This window comes from Schistocerca nitens, chromosome 3 (assembly GCF_023898315.1).
Source record: "Schistocerca nitens isolate TAMUIC-IGC-003100 chromosome 3, iqSchNite1.1, whole genome shotgun sequence".
NCBI classification, from domain to species: Eukaryota; Metazoa; Arthropoda; class Insecta; order Orthoptera; family Acrididae; genus Schistocerca; species Schistocerca nitens.
Genome location: NC_064616.1, coordinates 273305878 through 273333739, shown reverse-complemented (window position 1 = coordinate 273333739; position 27862 = coordinate 273305878). Strand labels below are relative to the sequence as shown.

Sequence of the window (27862 nt, the reverse complement as noted above, 5' to 3'; positions counted from 1 at the left end):
CGTCCAAACAGGACCAACATTCTGTTATTCTTTTCTTGGCTGCTCCAAGGACAAACACCCGTAGACATCCATCAGATAATGTTCTCATCACTCCCCATAATATTACCCCTCTTCAGTCCCTTAAGAAAGGGCCTTAAGGGTCAACAATTCTTTGATGAGGAGGAGCAGCAGCTGGTTACAGACTTCACACAGCAGGATGTATGAATAGTTTTCCATCTACGTTGGCTCAAGTAGCCAAAGTTTAATTGCAACGAATATGTATATGTGGTATAGTATGGTTAAAAATATTTGATGCAGTTGACAAACCTTTGTTTCCATTTGAAAAGGCACATCTTAACAATAAACAGCCTTTATAAAGCAACAGACACCCAGTGTTAACTATTGTACATGTGTGACTAGAAACAGGACGATGATGTCAATATTTAGGTGAAAATATGGTGATATCTGTTAAAGTTTGACAAATGACCCACCATTTCAACACTACTTTCCCCTAATTTCAAATTGTGTTGAAATAGTGTATTATTTAGTAAGTTTGGAGGATAATCTACAGCCACATCTTTTAGATTACAAATATAGTATATATAGTATTTATGCTCTATTTTTAATGCCCTCATGATTCCCTAAAAATACCAAATACTAAAAACAGATGTTTCTTATTGTATTTCATTAGTTTTGCCATTTGCCTGAGCTGTATGACTACCTTCACAGTACTATCTGTCAGAACAGTGTTTTTATACAAATCAGGTTGTCAAATTGTGAAATTTAATTCTTCACTTCAGAGGTGAAAAAGAAGAAAATATAAATCACACACTCCTATTAACACATTTTATTAAACAGAATGTATAATAAAGTATAAATAATTAAGTCTTGTACAGACTGGCACCTACAACATAACCACACGCACACACACACACACACACACACACACACACACCTGTCTTTTCCTAGAAAGACAAATACTTTAACACATCTGCCCAATTTGCATTTTACCAGACAGATAATATTACACAAATGTCAAATTTCATCCCCACAGAACACACAGTCTTTACTGCCCCTCCACTATAAATTTACAACTCATCATGATCTTCACTTTCACCATCCTTGTCTTCAACTTCTTGTTCACTGTCATCTGACTTCTTTGGTTCATCATCTTCCTCTACTTCATCCTCCTCTTCAATCTGCAATAAAGAACATATGCATCTTCACTATAAAATCAATAAAAAGAATTGATGTACATCTCTCTGCACGCACACACACACACACACACACACACACACACACACACACACACATTCCACGTGGGAAAAATATATCTAAAAACAAAGATGATGTGACTTACCAAACGAAAGCACTGGCAGGTCGATAGACACACAAACAAACACAAACATACACACAAAATTCAAACTTTCGCAACAAACTGTTGCCTCATCAGGAAAGAGGGAAGGAGAGGGAAAGACGAAAGGATGTGGGTTTTAAGGGAGAGGGTAAGGAGTCATTCCAATCCCAGGAGCGGAAAGACTTACCTTAGGGGGGGGAAAAAAAAGGACGGGTATACACTCGCGCACACACACACACATATCCATCCACACATATACAGACACAAGCAGACATATTTAAAGACCAATATGTCTGCTTGTGTCTGTATATGTGTGGATGGATATGTGTTAGTGTGCAAGTGTATACCCGTCCTTTTTTCCCCCTAAGGTAAGTCTTTCCGCTCCTGGGATTGGAATGACTCCTTACCCTCTCCCTTAAAACCCACATCCTTTCGTCTTTCCCTCTCCTTCCCTCTTTCCTGATGAGGCAACAGTTTGTTGCGAAAGCTTGAATTTTGTGTGTATGTTTGTGTGTCTATCAACGTGCCAGCGCTTTCGTTTGGTAAGTCACATCATCTTTGTTTTTAGATATATTTTTTCCCACGTGGAATGTGTGTGTGTGTGTGTGTGTGTGTGTGTGTAGGGGGGAGGTGGCGGTGCACTTTTGTTTTGGAGAGGACACGAGGGATTTACAAACTGTCATCTTCCTGATTGCAGGTGTCCAAATTCTAGTTCACTTTGCTCCTTTGAATGCTCAACATCAATGCTCTTTTTAGTATACCTCAGACTTAAAAATCTGTGGGTGTGGTATCTGGAGATCATGGGGGCAATTCAACAATACCCCATCTGCCAATCCAAAGTGTTCATTGAGAAAGTATCTCACACTAACTCTGGTAGCCATATTAATTTTTATTTAACCAGTTGCAGATGATACAACAATTTTCCAGTTCTACATACACTTTTAAAGTGCATATAATTTACAGAACTGACAGCACTGCTAAAATAATATGGCCCAATTAGCCCACCACTGAAAATCCCTGCCCACACACTCCCACCATGAGAGTAACTCATCTCCATTGCCACATGAGGATTCTTAAAATCATAGACAAAGCTGTGTGTTCATTCTGCCATCTTTGACATCCTATCATCACTCCAAAGAATGCTTTTGTAAAACTTAAATCAGTTTCTTGTCATATTGTGTCCAATTTATGAATTTCTTACTCCCATACATATGATCTGCATCTAGGCCTTCAAGTAAACTAAGCCTATATGGAATCAATTTCCTATCACCCACATGCTTGTTCTTGCTATTCTCTACTCTTCTGACACTTCCTTTGGAATTTAGTTTGTGAGTGCACAAAATACTGCTGAACAACATTAAGAATTTCTTCTTTAACAACACTTTGGCCCACCTGAACAAGGACCCCTCTACTACCAACCCAGTCTTTTCAAATTTTAAATTTAATTTGTAAATGCCTTGTGGAGATGAAGGTTGGATGTTTGGAAAATGTTCCACAAACAAATTACAAAAATCACTGCAATGACCATGTCTTCACCATATATGCAATGCATATTGTACTGTAGTTAACTCTACTTGTTTCTCAGATAACATCAAACACAACTGCAAACTGCTACAGTCAAATGATTTATGGGTACTACGCACTATTAAATTTCACAACTGACTACAACTATGTTAGCAAAACAGAGCCTAAGGAATGTTAGTGACCACTGTCTTCTAGCCGGGTTATGTAATTACTCAACAAGATTTCAGCGGACAGACTTCTTGCCATCTTCACATGGTCCCCTGTGACTGCTGCTCCACCCCATCTGCCACTCCACCCCTATTGCCATCTGCGCAGCTGTCAAGGAGGATGGTGGCAGTGCCTGGTTCTTAACTAGTCTCCAGTGACCACACTATCGCCATGTGGTGTGAATATCACTATACAGGAACATTTTTCGTTTTCTATCCTCAGTGCAGGGTTCCATGCCTGACTCTACTGTACTGTTACCTTTATTAATTAAACTAACTTGGACCCTGAATCCAATGGCCTCTAATTACCCAATCCAAGGAGGAAGATTGTCTAATTTTACTTTAGTCCACAGTATGGCCAGTTTTTATATTAGGGTCAGCCACAGCTGATTTGGTGTGATTCAGTGTTGTGTTTATGTTTGTGGCCCTCTCTTTTACCACACATTTCCCCAATGTATACTATGCTGCACTGGTAAGAGATTTGGTAGATTCGGGGTTTGCAAAGGCCTAATCATCCTTCAGTGAGTCTAGTAGGGTCGATGTTTTAGAGGGTGAACGAAAAACACATTTAACACTGTCGCTCCAAGATCCTGCAGATTTCTGTCTAAATATTGCCAACAAATGGGATTCATGCTAGACATTTGTGCTTTTTTCCTTATCTTTCTGTTGTTTGGGAACAGCCTGTCTTAACACAAATCATATCTGCTTACTGCTGTGCCCATTTCTCCAGAATGTTGCCTCAAGGTGCTTCACCTTACCTGGAAGGGCATCCTGGTCGCAGATGGATCGGATGGCTTGTGCCCTGTGAACAGGTGTGCATGAACATGTTCACACTGGGTTTTGAGACTACTGGATGTATGAAGATACAGATCAGGGGGTGTGGGTTTTCTGTACACACTGCAGCCCAGTTTGCCATCTGGTTTCCATTTCACTAGGACTTCAAAGAATGGAAGGGCACCATCCTGTTCCACCTCCATGGTAAACTGGTGGTTTGGGTGCAGCAAATTATGGTGACAAATCCACTTAAGCTGCCCCATCCAGGTGGTCATGTCAGTTGTGTCAGCCACTTCACAATAAAGAAGTCTGATTTTGTTGGGCTTGTTCCACAGCCCTCTCCTCAAAAATCCTTCATGCATAAATTCGCCACAGCCAGCAATGGGACATCCAATGGCAACTGTATGTTCTTAATTTCCATCACACAGGAAGAACATTGAAGGGAGGACAAACTCATCAGGATGGTGTCTAATTTCCTGCTTTTCAGTTCCATTTAGTCCTTCAGCAGTACCCTCATGAAGAGGAACAATACACTAACTGATTAACATATCACTATCAACCAAGTCTTAATTTCTTTAAGATGTTGTACAAAATTAATGTAAATGCGGATGTGATGTTCGCTTTTGCCCCCACAGATTGACTCATGAAGGCAGTCATGTTTGTATGTTGCTGGAACTACATTGTTAACTATGGGGCACAGTCTAATACCTTCTTTGTGGACCTTTGGTAGACCGTGTGCTCATAGCAGTGCAATAGGTCGAGGTTTAAGGAACTTAACAGTTTTCACACCCAATGTACTAGAGTTTGTGCTCACTTAGATATACTGCTAATTTGATGGAAATTATTGCGAACAGATGGATGGCGTCACCATGGGACTTCTTACTGCTGGTTGTGGCACATTTGTTCATGGAGGATTTTGCGGATATGACCCAGGAATAACCCCAACATCAAACTTTTTATTTATTAAGTGGCTGACATTTGTCTAGTCACATGGACAAGATAGCTTCAATGAATTATTTAGTCACCTGAATCCACTACACCACAACATACAGTTTACCACAGAGGTAGGACAGGATAGCATCCTCTCATTTCTTAGCATCTTAGTGAAATGGAAACCAGACGGCAAGCTAGCATACAGTATGTACACAAAAAGTGCACACTGATCTGTATCTGAATGCCTCCAGTAGTCAACTCCCAGCGAGACCACGTTTTAAGCACACTTTTTCACGGGTGTTATTCCGGAGAAATGGGTGCAACAGCAAGCAGGTAAGGCATGCATTTAGACAGGCTATACACAGACAACACCAAGATGAAAAAGAAGAGCACGAACACTAGCATGCATCCCATTTATTGGCAATATTTCAACAAATATCTGAAGAATGTTTGAGTGACAATGTTGTATGTCCATTTTGCCTACTCCCTAAAACATATCCTACAGGCTCAGTGAAGCACCTTCTCAAAGCACGAGTCTACCACATCTCTTGCCACTGCAGCATAGCATGCATTGGGGAAACTCTGCATACAGTAGGTAAGAGGTACCACGAACATAGATACCACACTGAATCACGTAAGGCCACCAAATCAGCCGTGGTGGACCATAGCAAGATACTGGCCATACTACTTACGACAACACCAAAATACTTAGACAATGAGATTGTGTGATTAAAGATGCTACTGGACTCTGGGTCTAATTAATGAAGATAGCAGCCTATAACTGAGGCTGGTGTAAAACCCTGCACTGAGGCCAGGAAAGAAAAGCATTCCCATAGAGATGTCCGCACCCTACAGCAACAGCATGCACACTGCAGACTAGAGGTTTGTGGAGTAATTACTACATGACCCAACTAGACACTTGATAATTCCCAAGTATGAAGTCATCCATTATTGGTCTGAGTGAAGTAAACAAAAGAAGAATAATGTGTAACACTAAACTGAAGAACTATTCTTTACCATTCAAGAGAGCCAGAGGGAAGAACAGTGTGTGGTTTCTAATAAATAAGAACAACTGATAATGTATCAGGAACAGAAGAAACAAAAATATAGCACAGAACTTTGTAAAAACAAAAAAGATACAACTTACAATTAATGTAACTATGTTAACTTACTCCAAGCCATTGTGACAATGAGAAGAATGTTATGAAGAGATACAATATGTATGGGATAAAAGATGATTTTCACCTGAAATTGTTAATTTGAGACAAATGCCAAAGTTGGTATCAAAAAACATGCTTCTGTTAGTAGCCACAGAATCAATGACTGAAGTGAGAAAGCTGAAAGCTTGTTAAGTCAGCTGAAGAAAATTTGCCAGGGACATGTTTTTGTAAGAACCACCACAATAAAAAATGGACATAGAGTTGCCAAAGTCACGATATTTTGAAAGATTATTATTACAAACCAAATAAAATAATTAGAGGTGTTTTAGTTTTAAACCAATTTAATACTGGTACTGCCCGCAGAATGGCAAGAGTGAAGCAGACAAACATTCAACATGGAAGGGAACCAATATAAGTGAAAAAATTACTATACAGTCCAGTCATTTTAAGGTGACCACTGTCAAAAGGCCAAATAACCACCTTTTGCATTGCAGACCACTGAGACATGCAGGAAGCATCAATGAGGTTCTGTAACGTAGTGACAGGCATTTGGAGCCATGCCACCTCAAACACTACAGCCAGTTGTGCTAGGTTTCCCCATTTAAGACCCATGGTGTTAACAGCCCTATTGAGTGACTCACAGATTCGCAACTGGGTTTAAATCTGGGGAGTTTTGTAGCTAGGGGAGTCCAGTGAACTCATCCTGGTGCTCTTTGAACAATGTACTTACTCTGCAAGCTATGTGTCATGTAGTGTTGTACTCCTGGTATATGCCATTGTGCCAAGGAAAAACAGGAGTGGACAATGTCTCCCTAAGCTGCATGTAGGAGTGGACAATGTCTCCCTAAGCTGCATGTAGGAGTGGACAATGTCTCCCTAAGCTGCATGTAGGAGTGGACAATGTCTCCCTAAGCTGCATGTAGGAGTGGACAATGTCTCCCTAAGCTGCATGTAGGAGTGGACATGATCTCACAAGGATAGATGCATACTTGTGTTTATTCACTGTACCCTCCAGAACGAAAGGTCACCCAGGGAATACCATGAAACCATTCCTGAGACCATATCCCTCCCTCGTCTGGCCTGGATCCTTCCGACGATTGTTGCAAGGCCATACATGACAATGACCATTTGTCTGATGGGGCATAAACCACGATTCATCTGAAAAGGCCATCTGTTGTCACTCAGGGGAATTCAGTTGAGGTGTTGGCATGCACATCAGAGTCTCCACCACCAATGAAAAGCCGTCAGCATGGGCCTTTGAACCAGGCACCTGCTACAGAGGCCCATACAATGAAACTTTCACTGAACAGCCATTTAGAGGGACAACTGGTAGCCCCTTGCTTCATCTGGGCAGTCAGTTGCTTAACAGTTGCTCATCTATTCACCCCTACCCATCTCCACAGCCATCTTTCAACAGTCACTTATGGCCCGTGATGCAACCAGTTTCGGATAGCACTTTTTTGCCACAGACATACTTCAACCACTGTGTCACGTTAACAGTTTAGAAACTTAGCCATTTTGGAAATGCTTCCATCCTTGGCCTGAAAGCCAATGATCATATCCTTTTGGGTGTCCAGTAAATCAGTCTGCATGCAACGCCTGCACTGTTTTCCATGTTCCTTCAACACACTATATACCCTCCACTGCTAGTGCTGCCACCTGCTGTCCGAGTGGTTATTGCACACTAATGTGACTGGACCATGAAAGTGATAATTACAGAGGGCTCTTCAGATGAGATTGGGGTAACAATTATGGACAAGACAATACTCAGTGATTTAAGTGTATAAGAAAGGAAGTAGATATAAAAAGAGACAATGAAACAAAATTAGAACTAGGAAAGTAAAGAAAATTTAAGAAAGTTTATGATTGACAAAAGAAGTAACAGCAACTGACAGCAATGAAGGCCACTTAACATCTCATTAAGCGTGAGAATGACTTAAGGAAATGAAGATGGCAGTCCCAGAACTCCTTGCAAAAGAAATAATAAAAACTATAAAAGTAATGCAGAATCACAAAGCAGTGAGTCAAGACGATCTGGCAAAATTAAGTACCCAAAATTATTACTGAAGAAACAAAAATCTGGCTAAAATCTTTGTGTTTGTATGATAAAAGCCAGCATCCCAACCTAATGGAACAAAGCAAACATAGCTCTACACTAATAGGAAGTACCCATGATTTGAAGAATTATTGCCCAATCACTTTACTGCTTGCTATCTACAGAACAAGCTGGCTTCCACAGTGGTTACTTCACAAAAATTTACCATACATCCTAACACTGACTTAATTAGTTGAGCCAATAAATATGAAACACTTCTAGATTTTTGAAAGGGTTTTGATTCTGTCAGCCATACTGCAGTTAGGTTACTGATCAAACAATGAGTGGAAACAAGGTATATAAACATACTATGTAACATTGATGAAAACTTTGCTTGAATTATAGTAAATGGGAAAAGTCTTAACTCTTAGATTTGCTCCTAATACAGTAGTCCTAGCCAACCTACACATAAACTGCAATATTATATGAAAGACTTCAGACTGTTCTAAAGTGTGGGCCTTAAGATCTCTGTCCAAAACACTTGTGCACAAGTGTAAATCTAAGAAATATTTAACAACTGCCAAAGAAGTGTTAACCTGGGGCAGTTAACTGATATCCAAAGAAACTCACAATCTCATTTTCCACCAAATCAAGCTCAGTTGAGAAGCTTATGAAAGAAACACAACCTTAATCTAATACACCTATGAACTTAAAAGGTAGTTTTGAACACAATGTTGTTCTGGTACTAACTTATGAGTGTTAAACTGCTTTTAAACGCATTATTTTCAATAAATAAATACGAACAGCTCACAGGTACAAAAAGGAAATTCCTGGGTCTCACTAAGACCCACACACACACACACACACACACACACACACACACACACCAAAAAAGAGGGAAAATGGACAAAGGGGCAATAGTGCAGTGGAGTCTCAGAGGAAGATGGACCACAAGGCAAATCCCCCCCAACTGCTGGGATAAGGCACTGAATGATGTTACTATCTTCAACTGGCAGAAGATAGGAGACAGATGCATGGAAAAAGCAAATAAAATTTTATTCCTTAGCTTAAGACTAATGAGGTTTCATCATGTAAAGGTTGAACAAACTGAATAACCAAATGTCAAATACTTTGAAAAATCTCAAAAAGCCTTCACAGGCTAACATTAATTGCAAAATGTATATTATAACCCTACAAAACAAATAGGGTGCTTGGAACAACAATGAATTTTTGAACAGTCAGTTGTACCGAACAAAACTGTTGTGTCAAGCCATGAAGCCATCCGACTCACTCACTCACTCGACACCTTGCTGTCCTTATTGTCAAGCACGCACACTCTGCTTGGCTGCAGTACTGCACTGTGCAGCTATGATGCTGAAGTAATTACTAATAGGACAAACATCCTGCACAATGTGCCACTGTTCCACAAGAATCTTACCTCTTCAGACTCAGGAACACCAAGTGTCTTCCTCATCATGACTTCAATGCTCTCAGCAAAATCAGTTGTATCTCTCAACATGTATCCCGATCTCAAGGTTGCTGCAAGAAAATGTGTTTATTAGAAAGCAGTCATAACCATGAAATAACTATCTCCCCTCTCCTAAGTATACAAAAACAGTTCTTTGTATCATTCAGATGGAAATAACTCCAAAATATGAAGTCTTCCAGTTGCCCTGCTTTATGAATATAATCTATATTTAATTATTAAATATTGAAATACAGAGACTAATGTTCTGCAACAAAATTTTGCTCCATACAGACCCAGATTTTCAATACAAACAAGGAAATTTTTGAAGGGTTTCATTAATGTGTACATACGTACACAACTTTTTTGCGAACAGCAAATACCTCCCACTTTTCTCCCTCAAGAACATTCTCCAATCACAAAATAGCACTATCTTTGACTACATATTAAGTAATATGTCACAGCCCCAGAAGTTTAGAATTAAGGACATTATGCTATAATTAACGACACTACAATTCTGGAATATATTTCAAAACTCAGTGTTATACTTACCCAAGTGTAAGACAGTTTTTCCCAATTTTATCATTCAAAAAATACATGGCTGTCATATTCACAGATTAAACTATTGCTGCTGAAGTTGACATTTTTACCTTGTTTAATAGGGGTCATCTTTCATGTTCGGCATCCAGGGATAATAACCAATACAGTTTTCCCTTTTTGTAACTTTCACCACACTTCCTCACTTATGCCTGTAGAACCCGTCCAGCACCAATAGCTTACATAAATTTAGTTACATACTATGGTGATTTTGCTAAAGGTTACTGTAATCCACCCCTTTCAGATTCACTCTCACCAATATTTACAGACTAGTTTCCCTTTTAAAAGTCACAAAGTTGTAGCTTTCATCCATCAACATTTACATACATCACTGTACAGCTCTGCTGCTCAATGTCACCAGTTTGTATCAGATGCTGGATTCCCCTTTCCTGTTCATGGTATTGTCAAGCAGCATATCAAAAGGTTGGCATTTGACCCGTGTAACCAATTTGTGGTGGTATATAGGAATGTTTGTAGCACAAATTTATCACATAGTGATAAAAATTCACTGTGTTTTCCTCTTAACTGCCTGGAATCCTAATACATTTCAATTAAAAACTTTTACAGGCAACTGCTAGTTTTGAAGCCAGTGATACCTAGATCTTCAGTTACAGCTAATGCTTTGAGTTAGCATATTTCACTGGTCACCACACATCCGTATCACTGCTTCTAATCTACACAATCACAGAGCCTTCTTTTGAGATCTGCACACTTTGCTTTTTGGCCACACAAAGCCTGGTGACTACTGTTCACTTCTTTAAGCTGCATTTTGCTTTTTCACAAGTTGCAAACAATTCTCTCACATCATACTTTCTTTTCACTGCACCGTTTTCAGTTTTCTCTGCTTCAATAATGTTCAGTTTTTCTTTAACTGTGTACAAGTGATAATGAGAACTTTCAGCCATAATTAACAAGTTATCAGGTGGTTTATACTACACATCTAACATGCTGCTAATGTGTCACAGAATGTAGCCACCAAAATGCTATGCTATAACATGGTCTAATGTTGGATGATGAATGATGAGTGGTGGTGGTGGTGGTGGTGCTGGTGGTGCACTCAACAGCATGGTCATCAGTGCCTGTACAATGTCCAAATCTTTCTATTTTCAGTCTCAGCACTACTGGAATGATGATGAGATGTAGAGGATAAAAACACCTAGTCTCTGGGCAGAGGAAATCCTCAACCCAGCTGGGAATCTAACCCGGGACCCTGTGATCCCCAGGCAGCAACACTTGCCACTAGACCACGAGCTGCGAACATCTACTGTTGGAGAGCAGTACGAAACCTATTACAATTAATCTGCACACTAGTTTTTTCATCCTTAGATTCAAGGAAAAAACCATGCACCGATTGTGTATACACAGAAAATTATATGCCCCTCCTGCAAAGTACACCTAGATTAATTACACTTTTAGTTTGTGTTCCCAATTTTAACTTTGTTGATAACATTCATGGTCAATCAATAGTAGTTAGAAATTTAGGGCACGGTTGTATTGGGAGTTTCACCGATACAATGTAGCACAAATTATGAAGGTATGGACAATTTATGCCCACAACATTAACTTTAAAGTAAAATGCTTTCACATTGTAATAAATAACTTGTTTTACATGACAACCAAATGAGTGAAATTATGCTGTTAACTTTGAATGTGATAGTTTGGTTAAAAGATGAATGTGCAATCTAAAACATCTGGTTGTGGCGACACTTATCTGTAGCTTAGTCCATGGCCGAGGTTATGATTAAGACAGTTTCACTCTCAAAAGTTACATTAATACTATTTGTTGCCACATAGCTTCAAAATATTAAACAAATCACTAGACTGTGGTTAGGTTGGGACCTAACAGTACAGCTTAAAATAATGACCTTTGTTATCAAAATATTTTCCTATGTCTGCCAAACGAGCTACGGTTTTGGAGGTAATGATATACTGATGAAAGAGAATGACAATATTCCTTTGAAACATGTTGTCTGGCCACTGCTCTTTCACTGACTGTGTAAACCCAGCAGCTGATAGACCCTCTTTCCTTCCATTCACACCTCATGTCAAGCACTGGGAACACTGCCACACAAAACATCTAAGTATGAAACTAGTTGCAATCTCTATTTTTTACCACATACTTTTCATGCTAAGATATCCAATCGGCAACCAGACAGAGAGCTCTGCACTTATTTTGCTAGTTTACATGTCAGTTTCAGTACCCACCTGCTCTGAAGATAATCATCCCCCACAGATCATGCTATTTACAGCATTCAGTCTTACTATCAGCAACTAGTTTGTATCCATAGATTCCTATGTCAAACCATAGCCTATTCTACAGCAATGCAAGCCCCTTTTATTGCTATTAAATCCATCTTTAATGATACCACCAGATTCCTCTCACTCTTCTCCTCCTCCTCATCCTCCTCCTCCTCCTCCTCCTCCCCCCTCCCCCAAACACGATTCATATTCATTTGGAAGAAGACAGAAGACAGTTCCATTAGCCTCTATAGCACCAATATTTTGTATGTACACTACTACTTACAGATGACTTTGCAAAGCCTGTGGCAGGAAAAACATGTACAACAGTGTCAAATCTACTCATAGTCCAATAAAATTGAAGAAAGGAAATGACCCTAACAAACAGAGCACCTATAAGCATTTAAACTACTCTTACCTGTACGGAACATCATCAAAGCCATATCTTTGGCTGTGGGGTCACTAGGATCCTCTTCAACTCTCCTCAGAAGTTCCTTGATCAAAGGATGGCGTGGATTGATTTCCAAAGTTTTCTTCTGGTTAAGATAGTAGCTTCTCTGTGGATCATCAGACTTTTGATGAGCATTAGAAATAGCCAAGCGTTCCATATTTCCAGTCCATCCAAACATACCCGCAACCAAAGCACAAGGTGATCCAGACAATCTCTCCGAGATAGTAGCCTTCGAGATCTGTAAATTAACCAAGTTGTTGTTATCTCAAGACTAAAGTAAAGACTAAAGCTTGTGCACTGTACTAGAAATGAAGAGCTCTGCAATACTAAATAGAGAAAATTACCTGATCTTTAAGCACTTTATCATTGAGCCAATTTAGGAGAGGCTCATATTGCTTTTTTATATTTTCAAGTTTCTCCTTGGATTTTGAATCTCCTGAAAGAGAAAAACCTTCCTTGGCCACATTTTGGAACTTCTTCCCATCAAATTCAGGCAGTGCAGATATACAGTATTCATCCACAGCTTCTGTCAAATATAGAACCTCATACCCCTTCTTTAATAAACGTTCAACAAATGGAGAATCTTCAACCTGCAAAATAATGCATACATTATAATTAGTAACAGAAGAATTCTGCTGTTGCAGCAACAATGATAGTGGTGATCAATCTTTAGACAACCAAAGGTAACCCACTAATTCATGCTATGACAACATGGCAAGACAAGATCATCATAAGGAGAAGGAATTGTACTGAGATTTGAAGTCTCAGCAACAATGAGGTTGGTACTGCTTTCCCTCATAACTATCAGTGCTGGTTAGTACTAGTTTACCTCTTTACGATTGGCTCCAGCAATGTAGAAAATCTGTTCTTGCTTCTCCTTCATTCGGCTCACATAGTCAGACAAAGAGGTCATTTCAGGTCCATGCGATGAATGGAACATAAGCAGCTTTGCCAGCCTTGTACGGTTGGAAGGATCTTCTATGACACCCAGTTTAATATTTGTGGAGTACTCCTTCCAGAATTTCTCATAATCTTTCTTTTCAATTTTCTTAAACATATCCAAAGCCTTGCGAACCAGTTTCTTCTTGATTACCTACAGGGAAGGAAGAGTTAGAGATAAATTTCAATGTACAAATCTATGTGGAGTAACTAGTATTTGACGTACTCTAGACTTACTTTGATAAGTTTATGTTGCTGAAGTGTTTCTCTAGAGACATTAAGTGGCAAATCATCAGAGTCTACTACACCCTGAACGAAGTTCAAGTAATTTGGCATCATATCATTGAACTCATCGGTGATAAAAACACGTCTCACGTACAGCTGAAAAATTAAGGAGTACTGTTAATATATTGGCTTAATTGTATGGAATAAAAACAAGTTTTTGCTTACCTATAAATTATGATTTGTATTAAAACAGGATGGCACATTTTTGGGATAATTTTATATCATAATCTCTGTCCCACACTTCACAGTGCTTTGCAGTACAGGGACAGATGGAGAAAGGAGAAAGCCAAAATGAAAAGAAAAAAATGCCATCCAAGGGCAACATTTCAATTAGGTTTCAAGCAAAATATGTATGAATAAGTGATAACAGTATGCAGGTAAGTTAGGTTACCACAAAAAAGTAAACTGAACGTTTGGTTGTGAAATACTTCATATGCACCATTTTAATAATTAGGAGAAATTTTGGAGGCATAATGGATGTTATCCAACACATGAAGCACGAAACAAGTAGCACTGAAATACTGAGATTACAAAGCACTTATTAAGATCTAAGAATATGATTAAGTACATTCTGAATTTCTACTTTAGTCTAAAGAAGAGCAATACATCAAATAATATGTGAGAAATTTGTTTATGAATATGAGGCATCACGAACTCTACCAAACAGATAGACACAAAGGTTTCCTAAGATCTTCAACAGTGATCTTTGTACTGAGTACATGTAAACTGTTACCTAATACCAAATGAAGGATGTAATGAACTGATATGATGCTTCATTGCTAGTGTACCTTCTGATAAGGGAAAGAATCTTTGTCTTAGGCACTCAGCAGGGTAACTAGGTATCAAATACAAAGCTATTAACAGAAGTGTAGGGGGAAATACGGGATGGGTGGCAAGCAGCAAATATCTAACCTTTTTAATATGCCTACAATGAACAAAGATAGAATTTTGCACTCTTCTATATCACAAAGTAAGTGAAGAGTTGCACCTAAGCAATGAATAAATGTGTGAACGTAAGATGATGGGGAGTAGGGGTGGGGAAAAAAGCAGTTGGGGAGGACCAGTATAAATGGTGTTAGTAAATGCAAGGTATGAAACAGTGGAAGGAGATGGGGAAGAGAGAATGAGCACACAAAGCTAAACATTGTCTGGATTGCAGAAATCTCCTGCTATTTTTAGGTTAAAAATCAGTCTAGATTGCAATACTCTATTTACCAGTTTTGTGTTAAATAAATATTGCAATATCAGCTGTTTATTTTAACCTAAAAATAAACACAGTTGAGATGGTTACTTGCATCAAAGAACTGATCTGTGCAATTTCCACCGAAGAGACATTCAATGACAATTCCTGATAAACCTATGACAATTTATCTGCTGTATAAAACTGTACCACTAATATTTGTAAACTTTAATGGGTAATCAAAACACTGGAAATCTGTTGCTGAATGAAATGATTTAAACAGCAATATGGAAATTAGATACTATCTTTGGACCACAATAAACACTTAACAAAAGAATGTGGGTTCTGCATCCCCTTCAATGTTATGCCTTTTCACACCTACAGTGCTTTTGTGTGTTTTCCCAAAAACCCCAGCCTCCTCCCCCCCCCCCCTATCATCATCAGATAAAACAGCTGTTTTAAGCATGTTACTGCTGAACTTTGGCAAGATCCAAACAACTGCATTAATTTACTATTTCACTCCTTAAACATCTCTACTCAACACATTGCAAAAAATGAAGTCACTGGTGTATACTTTCAGAGCATTATGTCTCCGTCACTATAGCTAACAGAATATGGAATCAGCAGTCACAGTATTTGTTCATTGAGATTATGTTAGTACTAAGGACTGAAAAAAATTCATATTTTTTTATAAATGTGAATCCTGACAAAATGTAAAAAGGCAAAATTATCTAATAGATGCTACCTCATAATGTATTGTATCCATATTTTTTTTTACCAAAGACAGCCAAAGTTTTATTTTAATGTGGGCAACAGAAGTGTCTAAAATAAAAAGTGCATGAATGCAACAACACAACCAGGCACTATTCTCTATTTCCAAGCTAATTGTGGACATCAGAGTGGTCTGTATAAGATACATGCTGTGTCCCGCACTATAGTATTCAGTCATGGGACCTAGCATCTTACAACAAAGAAACACTTGTCTGCTAGTGCAAGTTCAAAACCTGATATAATTAGGAAATTTTAAGGGGCAAGTTTTGGGTGGTGGGAGTTTTTAACTGTGGCTGCACCAAATACTGCTAGAGGTCAGTCTAACTACATTAGTTACAATACACTGCCAAACTCGGCAAGCAAACGTCTAGTAGCCATTCTCTAGCTCATTGTCTCTTCTTAGTTTGAAATATGTGAAAAGACTAGTCTGTCACAGATTTTGATCACAACCCTCACAACACCAAAAGAGATCAGCATTCCCTGTATCAGTTCTGCTTTTGCAGAACTTAAGTACAGGATGCTGCCCTGTCAAAGGGGGAGGTGTGGTTGTTTCCCCACATTTTTTTTGTTCTCCATTTACATTTACACCTTTCTGCCAATATATAGTGTTTGCAATGTACACTGTAGTCACAGGAAAACAAAACTTGTTGGCATTTTTAGAATGTGACAATTTCTCCACTAACATGTGAATGGAGTTTTCTGTTTTAATTCTATATGAAGCACCTTATCTGTTCTATCTGTAGCAATGTGAAGTATGGGTAGCACAGCTATGAATGTCCAGGAAGCATCAATATTCTACAGATTTTACTTTGCACAGGAAAATGTTAATCCTTAAATCTGAGAAGCATTCAAGTTCACTGGTGGGAAAAATGCTCCTGCTTCAACAGAACAATCATTTGTTGAAAGCTTGAATGCAGTCAAAAGAAAAAAAGGCTTTCAGAGACTATTTAACTTCAGATGAAAGCAAATAATCCAGTCAAAAGTTGACCAGTTAAAAAACCACACAGTCCATTTCAAAGTACAGCACTAAAGCTTTGTCTTCACACATAGTGTGACCAGGTTTTAAATTCGTGCATCCAATCATAAAAATGTTAGCTGCAAATTTCATCAAAAGTAGATACTACATTTTCCAGTCCCTAGCTATTACTGTTCTTTGCTCACATGTTGAGAAGCACAATATCTGCCATATTGATTTGAAACCAATTCTTTAAAAACTACATACAAAATTTCTGGCAAGGAGTACAGTAGTGTGAACAGAAAATGACATCAAAGCTGCTTTGTTATTAATCATTTTGAGCAACAGGCAACAGTATTTCTGTAGCACTGTTATAACTATGAAACTGAATTTAAAAACTTACAGCAGATAATCAGACTAAGATGTGTGACAAAGAATTAGCAGCTGAAAATTTTATGTTAGTAAATGGCAGAGAAACAGGAAGATCATAAACAGAAATGAGGATCATAAGCATGAGCATGCTCTGTTAGTTACAATACGACATAATTCACCAACCTTGATATTGTCGGTCTTTGTGCCGTATCTATTGAAACTTTCTCCAGGTTGTGTCTGGGGTACAAACAATAACGATTTGAAAGTAACTTCACCTTCTGCAATGAAATGGATTTTTGTTAATGGATTCTTCGTATCCTTAGTGAGGGACTTGTAAAATTCATTGTATTCATCATCCGGTACATCAGCTGGCCTGCAATTTTAAACAATTTAAGCATCATTAAGTATTGTTTCATGGGCTTCATTAGAACAGCAGTTAAAAATTAACACAGGATTTGCTCTTTACACTTAACAGCCAAGAGAAAAAATGTGTAGCATTAAACATTGTTCAAGATTTTTCCAATTTAAAGAAACACTGTTACACTGCAACACTGTGTCAACATATGAATCCAAGGCTAATGTACACCTTAGACATATTCATGAAGTTGATTGTTTCTTTTCTCCCTGGCCAAACCCATTTTTGTAATTGGAAATAAAAACAGGTGTTTTCAGGGAGAGTCCTAATATTGTGTTAAGTAGATACTGCCACAGTTAAAGGTAGTAACTGTAGCAAATGAACAACAACAAATTATTACCTCCAATGAAACAAAAATTATAGAAGCATCACTAATCAGCCATGGGCTGAAGGCGACTTTTGCACTTACAATATTTCATAACATGACAGTGATTTTGTACAAATTGAGAACAGCCTAAGAGGCCGAGCGTTTCCATTTTACACTAGTAGGCTAAATAATAACTTTTTAAGTACATACTTTCGAGTCCAGATAGGCTTATTATCATTTAAAATTTCCCAGTCCCAAACAGTTTTATCAACTTTCTTTGTCTTTGGTTTTTCTTCAGACTTTTCTTCTTCTACTTCAGTATCATCATCGTCTTCTTCCACTTCATTTTCCTTCTTTTCTTCTTTTTCTGCCTCATCTGGTTCAACTGGTTCTTCAACTTTGATTGTCTGAAAATATAAACTTAAGTAAAATATTCTATACACCATAAAGCGAATCAATCGGGCAAGTGTTTTCCCTATAAACTTTATGAATGTTTAGTATTGATCTAACAGAAGACAACCAAATATCTGCAACAAAAACCTGTACAGCATGGAACAGGGCTAAACCTGCAGTACGACGTGGAGCTAATGACATTCATGTAGTACCGAAAGGTAAAAATGAACAGCAATGATACCTGGAAAAACACATTGCCCTGAACTGCATGTCTACCTTATGAAAACAGTCTTCAAACACTTACAATAACAGTTTCATCAAATTTTGTAAGAAATGAAAATAACTACATGAACAGCAACATTTAGACCTCTGAGAAACAATGGAAGGTACATGTAATCTGCCATTACACTGTGCACTACTCATGTAAAAAAGCACCTTTTGGTAATTTACGCGGACATGAAGATATCGTTTTATTGAATGGCCAAATTTGGCTAATTTTTGTATAGTTTGACTGCTTATTTTTGAAGTACCCTATGTTCATTGTTTTTATGCAATGTGCTTTTCAGTTTTATATTTAAAATGAAAATATACTCATCCCTCACATTTTGGTACCACATACCACATTTATTTAAATTAATGAAAAAATAATTCATTTATGTTCAACCCTTAAAATCTAATCAATTAAAAGTAAAATAGATCTGCTACAACACTCCACTGTCTAGTTTTTCAAAATAAACTCTTAACTTCAAAGTTCTCCAACATTATGCTCCTGATACATTAACACCTCACAAACAGCTGTCTGCTCTCTGTATGAACAATAAAGTTTGAAATACATGTAACAAACCTTTTAGGCAGATGCCTTAAGTCAATGAAAATTTGTAATTTTGGTTAGTCAGAATATGCTAAAAATGTGTGTTTCCCAAGGAGCCTCTTGGAGAGAGAGAGAGAGAGAGAGAGAGAGAGAGAGAGAGAGAGAGAGAGAAAAGTAGGTCTTATATTCAGGGTCTCTTATACTCTGGTAAATACAGTATACAATGTTCACTGTGGAAGAGTATCACTCACACTGTTCCACATCTTCAACCACATACACTGGATTATTTCCACATCATTCCTCATTACACGTATCAGAATACTATGTTAAAAATCAAAGCCTGTAATTAACAAAATTAGTACTAAAACTGAAATTACCATAGTTTTAAACCACCATTATAATTAAGTCAACAAAACTTCACAACCTATTTTCTATTTAAAAATTTCTACTGTATTTTCAGTGTCTCCCTTCCCCAACCCCTTCCGCCACCCATCATTGTGCTTTTAAATCCTCCATGTATGTATCTTTTCAGCCTTTTTCAATTTTACAGTTAATTGGCACAAAGGACTGAATACCCTTACCTAAACGCAATTAATGTAAATTCTCAATTACTGCTGAACTATGATGAACAAATTAGAAAACTTTTGCTGAAAGATACCAGAACACTAAGATGAACAATGAAAAGGAGAAACATTTACATGGGTAAACAAATTAGTTAGTATGCCACCTCATGTGGCAATTTGCAACACATAAGTCAAGGACCATGTTTCTGGTACAACAAATAATTAGCACCACTTCTCAATGGAAAATGTCCAATGTTGCTTATCTTTAGTGAAGACTGCCTTGGTACTGATACGTGCAAACTTCGTGTTTCTGAACAAAACCATATACAAAGGGGCAGGGGTGAAAACAGTAACACTACAAAAAGTAATAATGCTGGTTAAAGCTGAAATTACCCAAACATTGACATATTTTATTAGAAACACTGACAATGGGTGCTTAGCAAGCATGCAACTGTGTGAAATATTGACACAAAGAAACTGAAGGTATTAGCTGCCAGCATACATCGATTTATATCAATGTGTCAAGTTCAAAAATTGTGCTGGATTGGGATTCAAAGCAGGGGACCCGAGTTCACAGCCCATTTCTGCACAAATTTTCAACTTGTGCCATTAACACAAGTCAATACCCACTGGCAGGTAAAGTCTCTCTTTTGTATCTTGATTCACTGTGGCTGCAAGAGCAAAATTCTGTCTGTTCTTCGGCCATCTCCAAAAGAGATCACAGATATAAGAAATATTACTATATCCAGAAACATCTTAACCAAAAGTCAAAATATGCATTACATACGTTTGATTCAGACTAACAATGAGACATAGAATACAGATTAATATGATACTAAATGCCACTCAATTATTCATTAATGATTTTTAAACATGAAAGTATCATCAATCAGAATGCCCAGACAGTTTCTCCAATAATTCAGAAACTGAAAGCTACTAGCTTACTATTAAGAATAAGCAAGCACATTTTGTGAGAAAGGTGCCAGTATTCAAAATACTAAGACCACACAAAAGCATGGATTTAGAATGGAACAAAGGAACAGTAGTACACTGTCCGTCATTTTTAAGCTCAGTACAACTTGCTACTTGAAACAGCAGGGCAGTTCTGTGATTAAAATGTGTTTTTTGCACAACTCTGGACATCTCTTGGCGAGATCTAGAAACTAGCTTGCATGTTGTGGCGTGTGATTGAAAGGGCTGATTCATGTAACTTCCAATTTCACAGCAAACCCATCCTGTTAGTAGTAGTTTAGCAAAATTACTACTGTTCTGAAACTGTACATTTTGCCAATGTTGATTCTAAAATGTTTGAACAGTTACAGAACAGTGCTCTATAGGAAGCAAGTCAAACTTATGCAACAAGCCTAACAGTGGTAACACTATTTTGTATTTATTAACCGTGCATCACGTACATGAAAGAACATATGACAGAGGGTGAGAGAAAAAAATTGAACTTCATTACGAATATAATATATTCAATAAAATTTATGAGCCATTCCAGATTTGTAAAATATCCTTCACTGCAATTTCATTCAAGTTAAACTGAAATTCACATAATTCAATGTTTCTGTACACTTACTTTGCTTGTCCAAAGATAGATGGGGAAGTTAATGAACTGAGAATATTTCTTCACAAGGTTTTTAATTGTATCCTGTTCCACGAAATCGAAGGCTTCCTCTTTCAAATGAAGGCTGTAACAGACCAGAAGAATTATTTATACACTAACGGTTCCCTGTAGTACCTTGTGGTAAGATTTTATGTAATGCAATTTGCAGGCACATCTTACAGTGTCACAGCATTAATTGCAAACTGATTCAGTGTCTACTCATAATGCTGTTAACATACTGTTCTACTGAATGTGTGTGCTCATAATAGAAAGTGTTCAATTATAATAAGGTATCATCAAGGTGACCTGTCTCCAGAATTCATTGTAATAGACAAAGCAGATACTGCCTTAGAACTTTCCTCAAGTTAAAATTGTCAATAATCAAATGTTAGGAGTTGCACACCACTGCAGTTTATGATACATGCGAAAAATTATGAGGTACTTTCATCCTGCATTACACCATTTGTCACACGCTACTGTAAATACACAGTTCCAGCCAGTAAGCTGCAGTTGCCTGTGGAAGCATCCATTATAAAAATTTAACCACAGCCTATGAGAAAGCAAATAATCTAAACTGGATAAAGTTGACAGTAATTTGAAGCTCATTCTCCCCGAAAAAGAATCCCATTCACCAACCACTTTGTTACTTCCTCTAGTAAACAACAAATGTTTGCCATCTTTAAGGAAGAAACCAGTATGAATAAATACATTGTGTCAAACAACTGGTAAAAATGAGGAGAATTTAGTATATTCTCCTCCTCCTCACCCCTCTCATCAGACTTTCATTGAAAGCAGAGGAGGAACGGCCACCTATACACCTCTTGATTAACTCCAACTTCTATGAACTAGTACTATCCTCACAATATGAATGTATGGGGCTGTTATATGCTCCTTCAATCATCTTGTGATGTGCCGTATACTAATCTGACAACAAAACTTCTTGTGCATAAGACAACTGTGTGACCAGTGTTAGAATTTGTAGCTGAGCACAAAGATGGAGCAATTATAAGCTTTGAAAGCAAGGTATTCAGACAAATCTTCTGACCTGTGCCGTAAATTTAATTTTAAAAAAATCCACACTGTTTAATGAACTGCATGTAGCCACTGTAACAAAAAGCAAAAGAATTGAATGGATGGATGGCAGTGCTAGATGGTAAGCTACAAGGTATGGTACCCCTTGGTTAACCAAAACTCAGTCGGATGGTGTCAAATACCTGGAGACCTTGGCATTCAGTGAGTATGACTGGCAGCAGAAGCCAATGGATGATACAAACAAAAACATTTTACCCTACAAATAGATTTTAGCTCAGTCATAGCATTATTTTCCGTTTCACTTTTGTGGCTGCAAACAGCTCACCAAACACTGAAAATTTTAAATCTCCACCTTTTCAGCATATTTGTAACCAAGCTAGCAACACTATGTTCAAGGAAGAGCTGGGCAATGTATTACACTTCCTCCTACATGTTACACGAAATGGTGGTGACAAGGAAATTAGAGAGCTCGTATGGAACTTTACTGACATTCTGTGCCATTTGTGAATGGAACAGGAAAAGGAGGGAAGTGATATCAGAAGCTCTCTCCACAACACACTAAGGTGGCTAGTGGAGTGAAGATGTAGATGTGAATGTAAATAGCTTCCTTTACACTTTCCTTGAATTAATATAGTTAACATCAAGATATGCTAACTACAGCCAATTCTAGATTTTTGTTACAGCTGTAAAAATGTATAGGGGGCAGAAAAAAAGGAACACCAAGATCACAACACATTACCATGTCTAATGCAGTGCAGGTAAATCACTGGCATTCAAAACAGTTTCCAGTCCTCTCTGAATGCACAGATAGTTTTCAAGGGCATCTTATACCATTCTTCCTGCAAAATAGTGGCAGATTCAGGTAACAATGATTGAAATGGGTGGGAATCTTGCACCATTCTCTCCAAAATGGACCACCAGAGGCTAAATAATATTGAAATCAAGAAACTTGTGGATAGGAGAGATGCGATACTTCATCGTTATACTCTTAAAACCAGTCCTGGGTGATGAAATCTGAACAGTGGCTGTGTCATCTTTAAACACACCACAACCACTGGGAAACAAGCACTGTACCATCAGATGGACCTAAAACCACACAAAATGGTCACAATTCTTGGGAGTAATGCGACCTGCCAGGATAACAATAGAGCCCATGGAATACAATGATATGGTTGCCCATATCATTTAACCCCATCATGTTTCACTCCTGAAACAAACTCTGCCAGAAGTTGGGAATGATGAAACAATAAGCATCTGACGAAATAACCCTTCTATTGCTCCATAGTGCAGGTTTTATGGCTTCAGTACCATGTTTCTCTCTTAGCTCGCCCTGCAATTCCCAGCTTATTCGGCTTCCTTCATGTTCTGCTTCCAACAGGATTCATGAATGCAACATTCTATTCAGCAGTCCCCTTGTTTTTCATCACAGACCTCTTTAATGACTGCCTGTCATGATCACTCAACACATTTGTCCAAATTGTGAGTTGGTGGATGACTGTTCTTCCTCTTTTCCTGTAGGTAATAAATTTTCAATATGGTGCCTCTTGCAACACTGAACATTATGGCTACCATGGTTACAAGAACACCCACAATACAAGCACCAACAATATGCCCACAGCTAAATACATTTAGCTCTAACATAACAGACTCAAACACAAAATGCTGTTCTGACAACTGACACTTTGAATGTCTTGACATTTCACATGTGCCATTTGTGGTCAAATACAACAGTGCAACCTGCAGGCTTGGCTAGCAACTGCTTTTATGTCAAAACTTCCATTTATTGTGGTGTTTCCATATTTTTACCCAACTTGTGCATATAGCCATCAGCCCTAAATACTTGAAAGTACATTAACTATTATCCGACCCATTTATGGGGAGTGCATAATCAGTCAATAGAAACGATTTTCTGAGCACCATTTCTTGCAAGTCAATATACTTCTCTAATGATATCTTTCCAAACCACCACCACCACCACCACCACCACCACCACCACCACCACCACCACCACCACACACCTGACTTGAGTTCCTCTCTTTAGTGTGTCTCCACGGGGATCTTCGACTATACTGAAGCTCCCAGCATCAGACTCCCAAATGTACTGCTTGTCGTCATTGTGCTTGGTTGTCACAACAACTCTATCAGCAACTGAAAATATGGAACAACATTTAATTAGCACTAAACTCTGTCCAGGGTACCGAAAGCAGGCTATAACAGTAATGGACAGCAATATACCCAAGAATGAAGAGTAGAATCCAACACCAAACTGGCCAATCATGTCATTAAGATCCTGGACACTGGTAGTAGCATCCTGCATTTTGCTGAGGAAATCTGCAGTTCCAGATTTTGCAATTGTTCCAAGATTATTGACAAGGTCATTCTTTGTCATCCCAATCCCTGTATCAGTGATATGAAGTATATGGTTCTCCTTGTCAGCCTGAAAATTTGAGAGCCACCCATTAGAACAATTTAGATAATACTAACACCAAAGAAACATAGGACATCAACAAACTAATCTTAAGACACCTGACAGCACAAATGCTGCTTACTTCACATGACAGCAAAGCCATAATGGCAGAAACTCTTAACTAATTTTGATAGCTTGATATTTCCATTAGAAATTGAGTTCCAATATTAATCTTGCATTTGTTAACTTGAAACAAAATTCACCTCACTAATATAGACCATTCTGTGAAAGTTGTAACTTTTAAAGGTTAGGAACAGCTATATGCTAACATTTTGAAGCACACAAACTTGCAAATCTTAGCTTTTTCTTTGAATGTAAGGGCACAAAATTCAATTAAACACACTCAAGCTTAAGAGCTAAAATAGGGCCAGTGAGAGAGTTCTATTCCCCCAACACTATTGGTTGACAACATTTTGGACACCTAATGGGATGATAATTTTGTATAGCCAATGAGATGTCCAAGTGATTCTGCACATCTAAACTAAAAATTTGATGGGAAATACGGAAGCGTTCGATCCCGCCCGTCTGCTTTGACCCATGACGTCACAAATATGGCGGAAACAAAAACAAACACACACACTTTCCACAAGAAGCCTAATGACACTAACGGGACAAGCGCGGGAAATGGGGTGTTTTGGGTGGGGGGGGCAAACTAAATATAAACAAATTTAGACGCCTTGCGTAGCTACAACGTGTAAGTGAAGACAGCCATGCATGAATACCCACCCACCTCCCCAGGGGTCGTAACCCCCGCAACCCATAGAAGATAAAGATGCTTCAGTAGCTGATTAGTGTTTTTTGTCTTTTTAAAAAAAAAATCTCACGGGATAGAACGAACTGATCAGAAAGATAAATATAATAAACTAAAACAGAAATTGGAGGAAACAGATAATTAAAATAAGTAATAAGTGTTTTTAAATTAAAATAAATAAATAAATCTCACGAGATAGAACGAACATATCAGAAAAGTAAATAAAGTAAGACAAAACAGAACTGGAGACAGCCACACTCAAACCAAACTCCGCGCCGTCATGACGTCGCGCACGACAACACCCTTACGTCACGGGTCAAAGCAGACGCGTGGGATCAGACGCTTCTGTCGACCCATTTGATGTTCTTCAGACTAAATTAAAGCCATTCTCAATATTCTGTAGAGAACATTCATAGTTATACAGGTTTATGAACAGTACCTTAAACTACCCCCATTGCAGTTTGTTACAATTAGCTGCTAACACACCCTCAACATATCCACACAACCTCACTAACACTGCCATTGTTGCACCATGAAACACACACGTCATTCATACTGTATCTTGAAGGAAATGAAGTGTGAATGTGTGTACATGCAACAGCAGAATGAGGGGATGGAGGGCTGGCTGGAATAGCAACCAGTTTACACACACACCTTACGGAAATCTTTACCAAACACACATTCCGCACATTTGTCAAATTGCTAGATTTAAATGCAGACCAGGAACCTTTCCCATAACTGCTGACAGGATAGCAATGTGCTGGTTACAGCAAGATGGGGAAGAAGGTAGATAATTTATTTCAGCACAGATTGAAAGCTCCAAATTTTGAATACAGTTGGATATTTTAGCCTGCTTGGTAGATGAAAGATGTTCATTATTACGAAGCAAGTTGACTGCCTCCTATAATCTCACTGGCCAATTAAAACTGACTGTAGAAATACAAATTTTATCACTCTTCCCATACCATTGCAAATTATCAAAAACTTAAATTTGGACAATGACCAGCTACTTCCTGAGCACCAAATGACAAAAACTTAATGCAATAATCTTACCTTAATTCTGATGTCTAGGTCACTCGTTGCACTCAGTGCATTAGGATCAGTCAGTGATAGTAACCTAATTTTATCCAGCGCATCAGAAGCATTGGATATCAGTTCTCTCAGGAAAATCTATACAAAAGAAGTTCTGTTATTGTCAGCTATTACAGACCTAACTAATATACAAAGTTGTTTATATGAAACCAAAGTGTCTTCTCTCACCTCTTTGTTACGATACAGTGAGTTTATAATCAATTTCATCATTCGATTGACCTCAGCTTGGAAAGTAAATTTCTCTGCTTTTTCCCTTAGTTCCTTCAACTGAGCTACATTTAGCCCATCAAGCTTTATTGCTTCTTCTTCCCTCTGCACAACCTCATCATCTGAAAGTGAAGAACGTCCACAATTATTTTCAAGAAAACGTAGTTTAAATACAGGGGGGAGGGGGTGGCTGTTGCCATGTATAGCATCAGTCTCATTTCTGTGCTCTACACTAATGAACAGTACTTCTGCATACATTTTAATTTACAAAGTAGACCACGAGGGACATGTTAGATGAACACTAGATAAATTACTTGGCCGACCGATTAGTACGAGGTGGACTCTGTATTCTGCTATATGAGTAAGCGAATACTTCACATACCTGTTCTTGAAGCTTCTCTACTGGAGCCTAGGTCAGCCTCAACTGTCGTCCCTTCACTATCTTCACTTTCAGCGTAACATGTGCCTGCGGGAGAGACAAATTTTTAGCTTCTAAATTAACAAAACAAAGCAAAATTCATCGCTAGTAAATCAAACTATGTAAGTAGTTGCACATGTCGGGATTGGGAATTTTTTTCCGTGTGTATTGTGTCGTTTAAAAATCCCTAAACCCAATTCTATACACAGTACACAAAACTTCTGATGCACAACTTTGGCAGTTCGCTTAAGGAATACATAATGGAAAAATCCGTGCATGGAAACAGAGTTTTGTACTAAACGAAACAGGTAAATACCGGCATATAATTTGCAAATAATTCCAGACACTCAAAAAACATGCAAACGGAACCGGCAAAATAGATTTCAATTTTCTTCCAAGAACACGAAATGCATACCTGAAAATATCAGAACACCTAACACACACAGCAAGAAGTACTTCATGCTGGCTACAAAATCAAGCCCGTTTTACCATCAAGCAACCAAGTTACTGCAATTTACTCCTGCTAAATGTCCATCCGACGCCGTCTCACACCAACTTCAAGCTCCAACTTAGCACAGC

General features: G+C 38.2%; 1 protein-coding gene across 1 annotated transcript; it reads right to left on the bottom strand.

Moving 5' to 3' along the window:
* Window positions 1-811: 811 nt before the first annotated feature.
* Window positions 812-27862, bottom strand: LOC126248239 (endoplasmin-like). Its single transcript, XM_049949079.1, has 15 exons — window positions 27699-27862; window positions 27248-27331; window positions 26827-26987; window positions 26620-26736; window positions 24584-24785; window positions 24367-24496; window positions 21290-21401; window positions 18154-18350; window positions 17405-17594; window positions 13896-14039; window positions 13549-13812; window positions 13064-13309; window positions 12687-12957; window positions 9407-9507; window positions 812-1178 (listed from the first exon to the last, which is right to left on the bottom strand). The coding sequence occupies exons 1-15, from the start codon at window positions 27742-27744 to the stop codon at window positions 1068-1070; spliced, it is 2376 nt and encodes a 791-aa protein (XP_049805036.1). The 5' UTR covers window positions 27745-27862; the 3' UTR covers window positions 812-1067.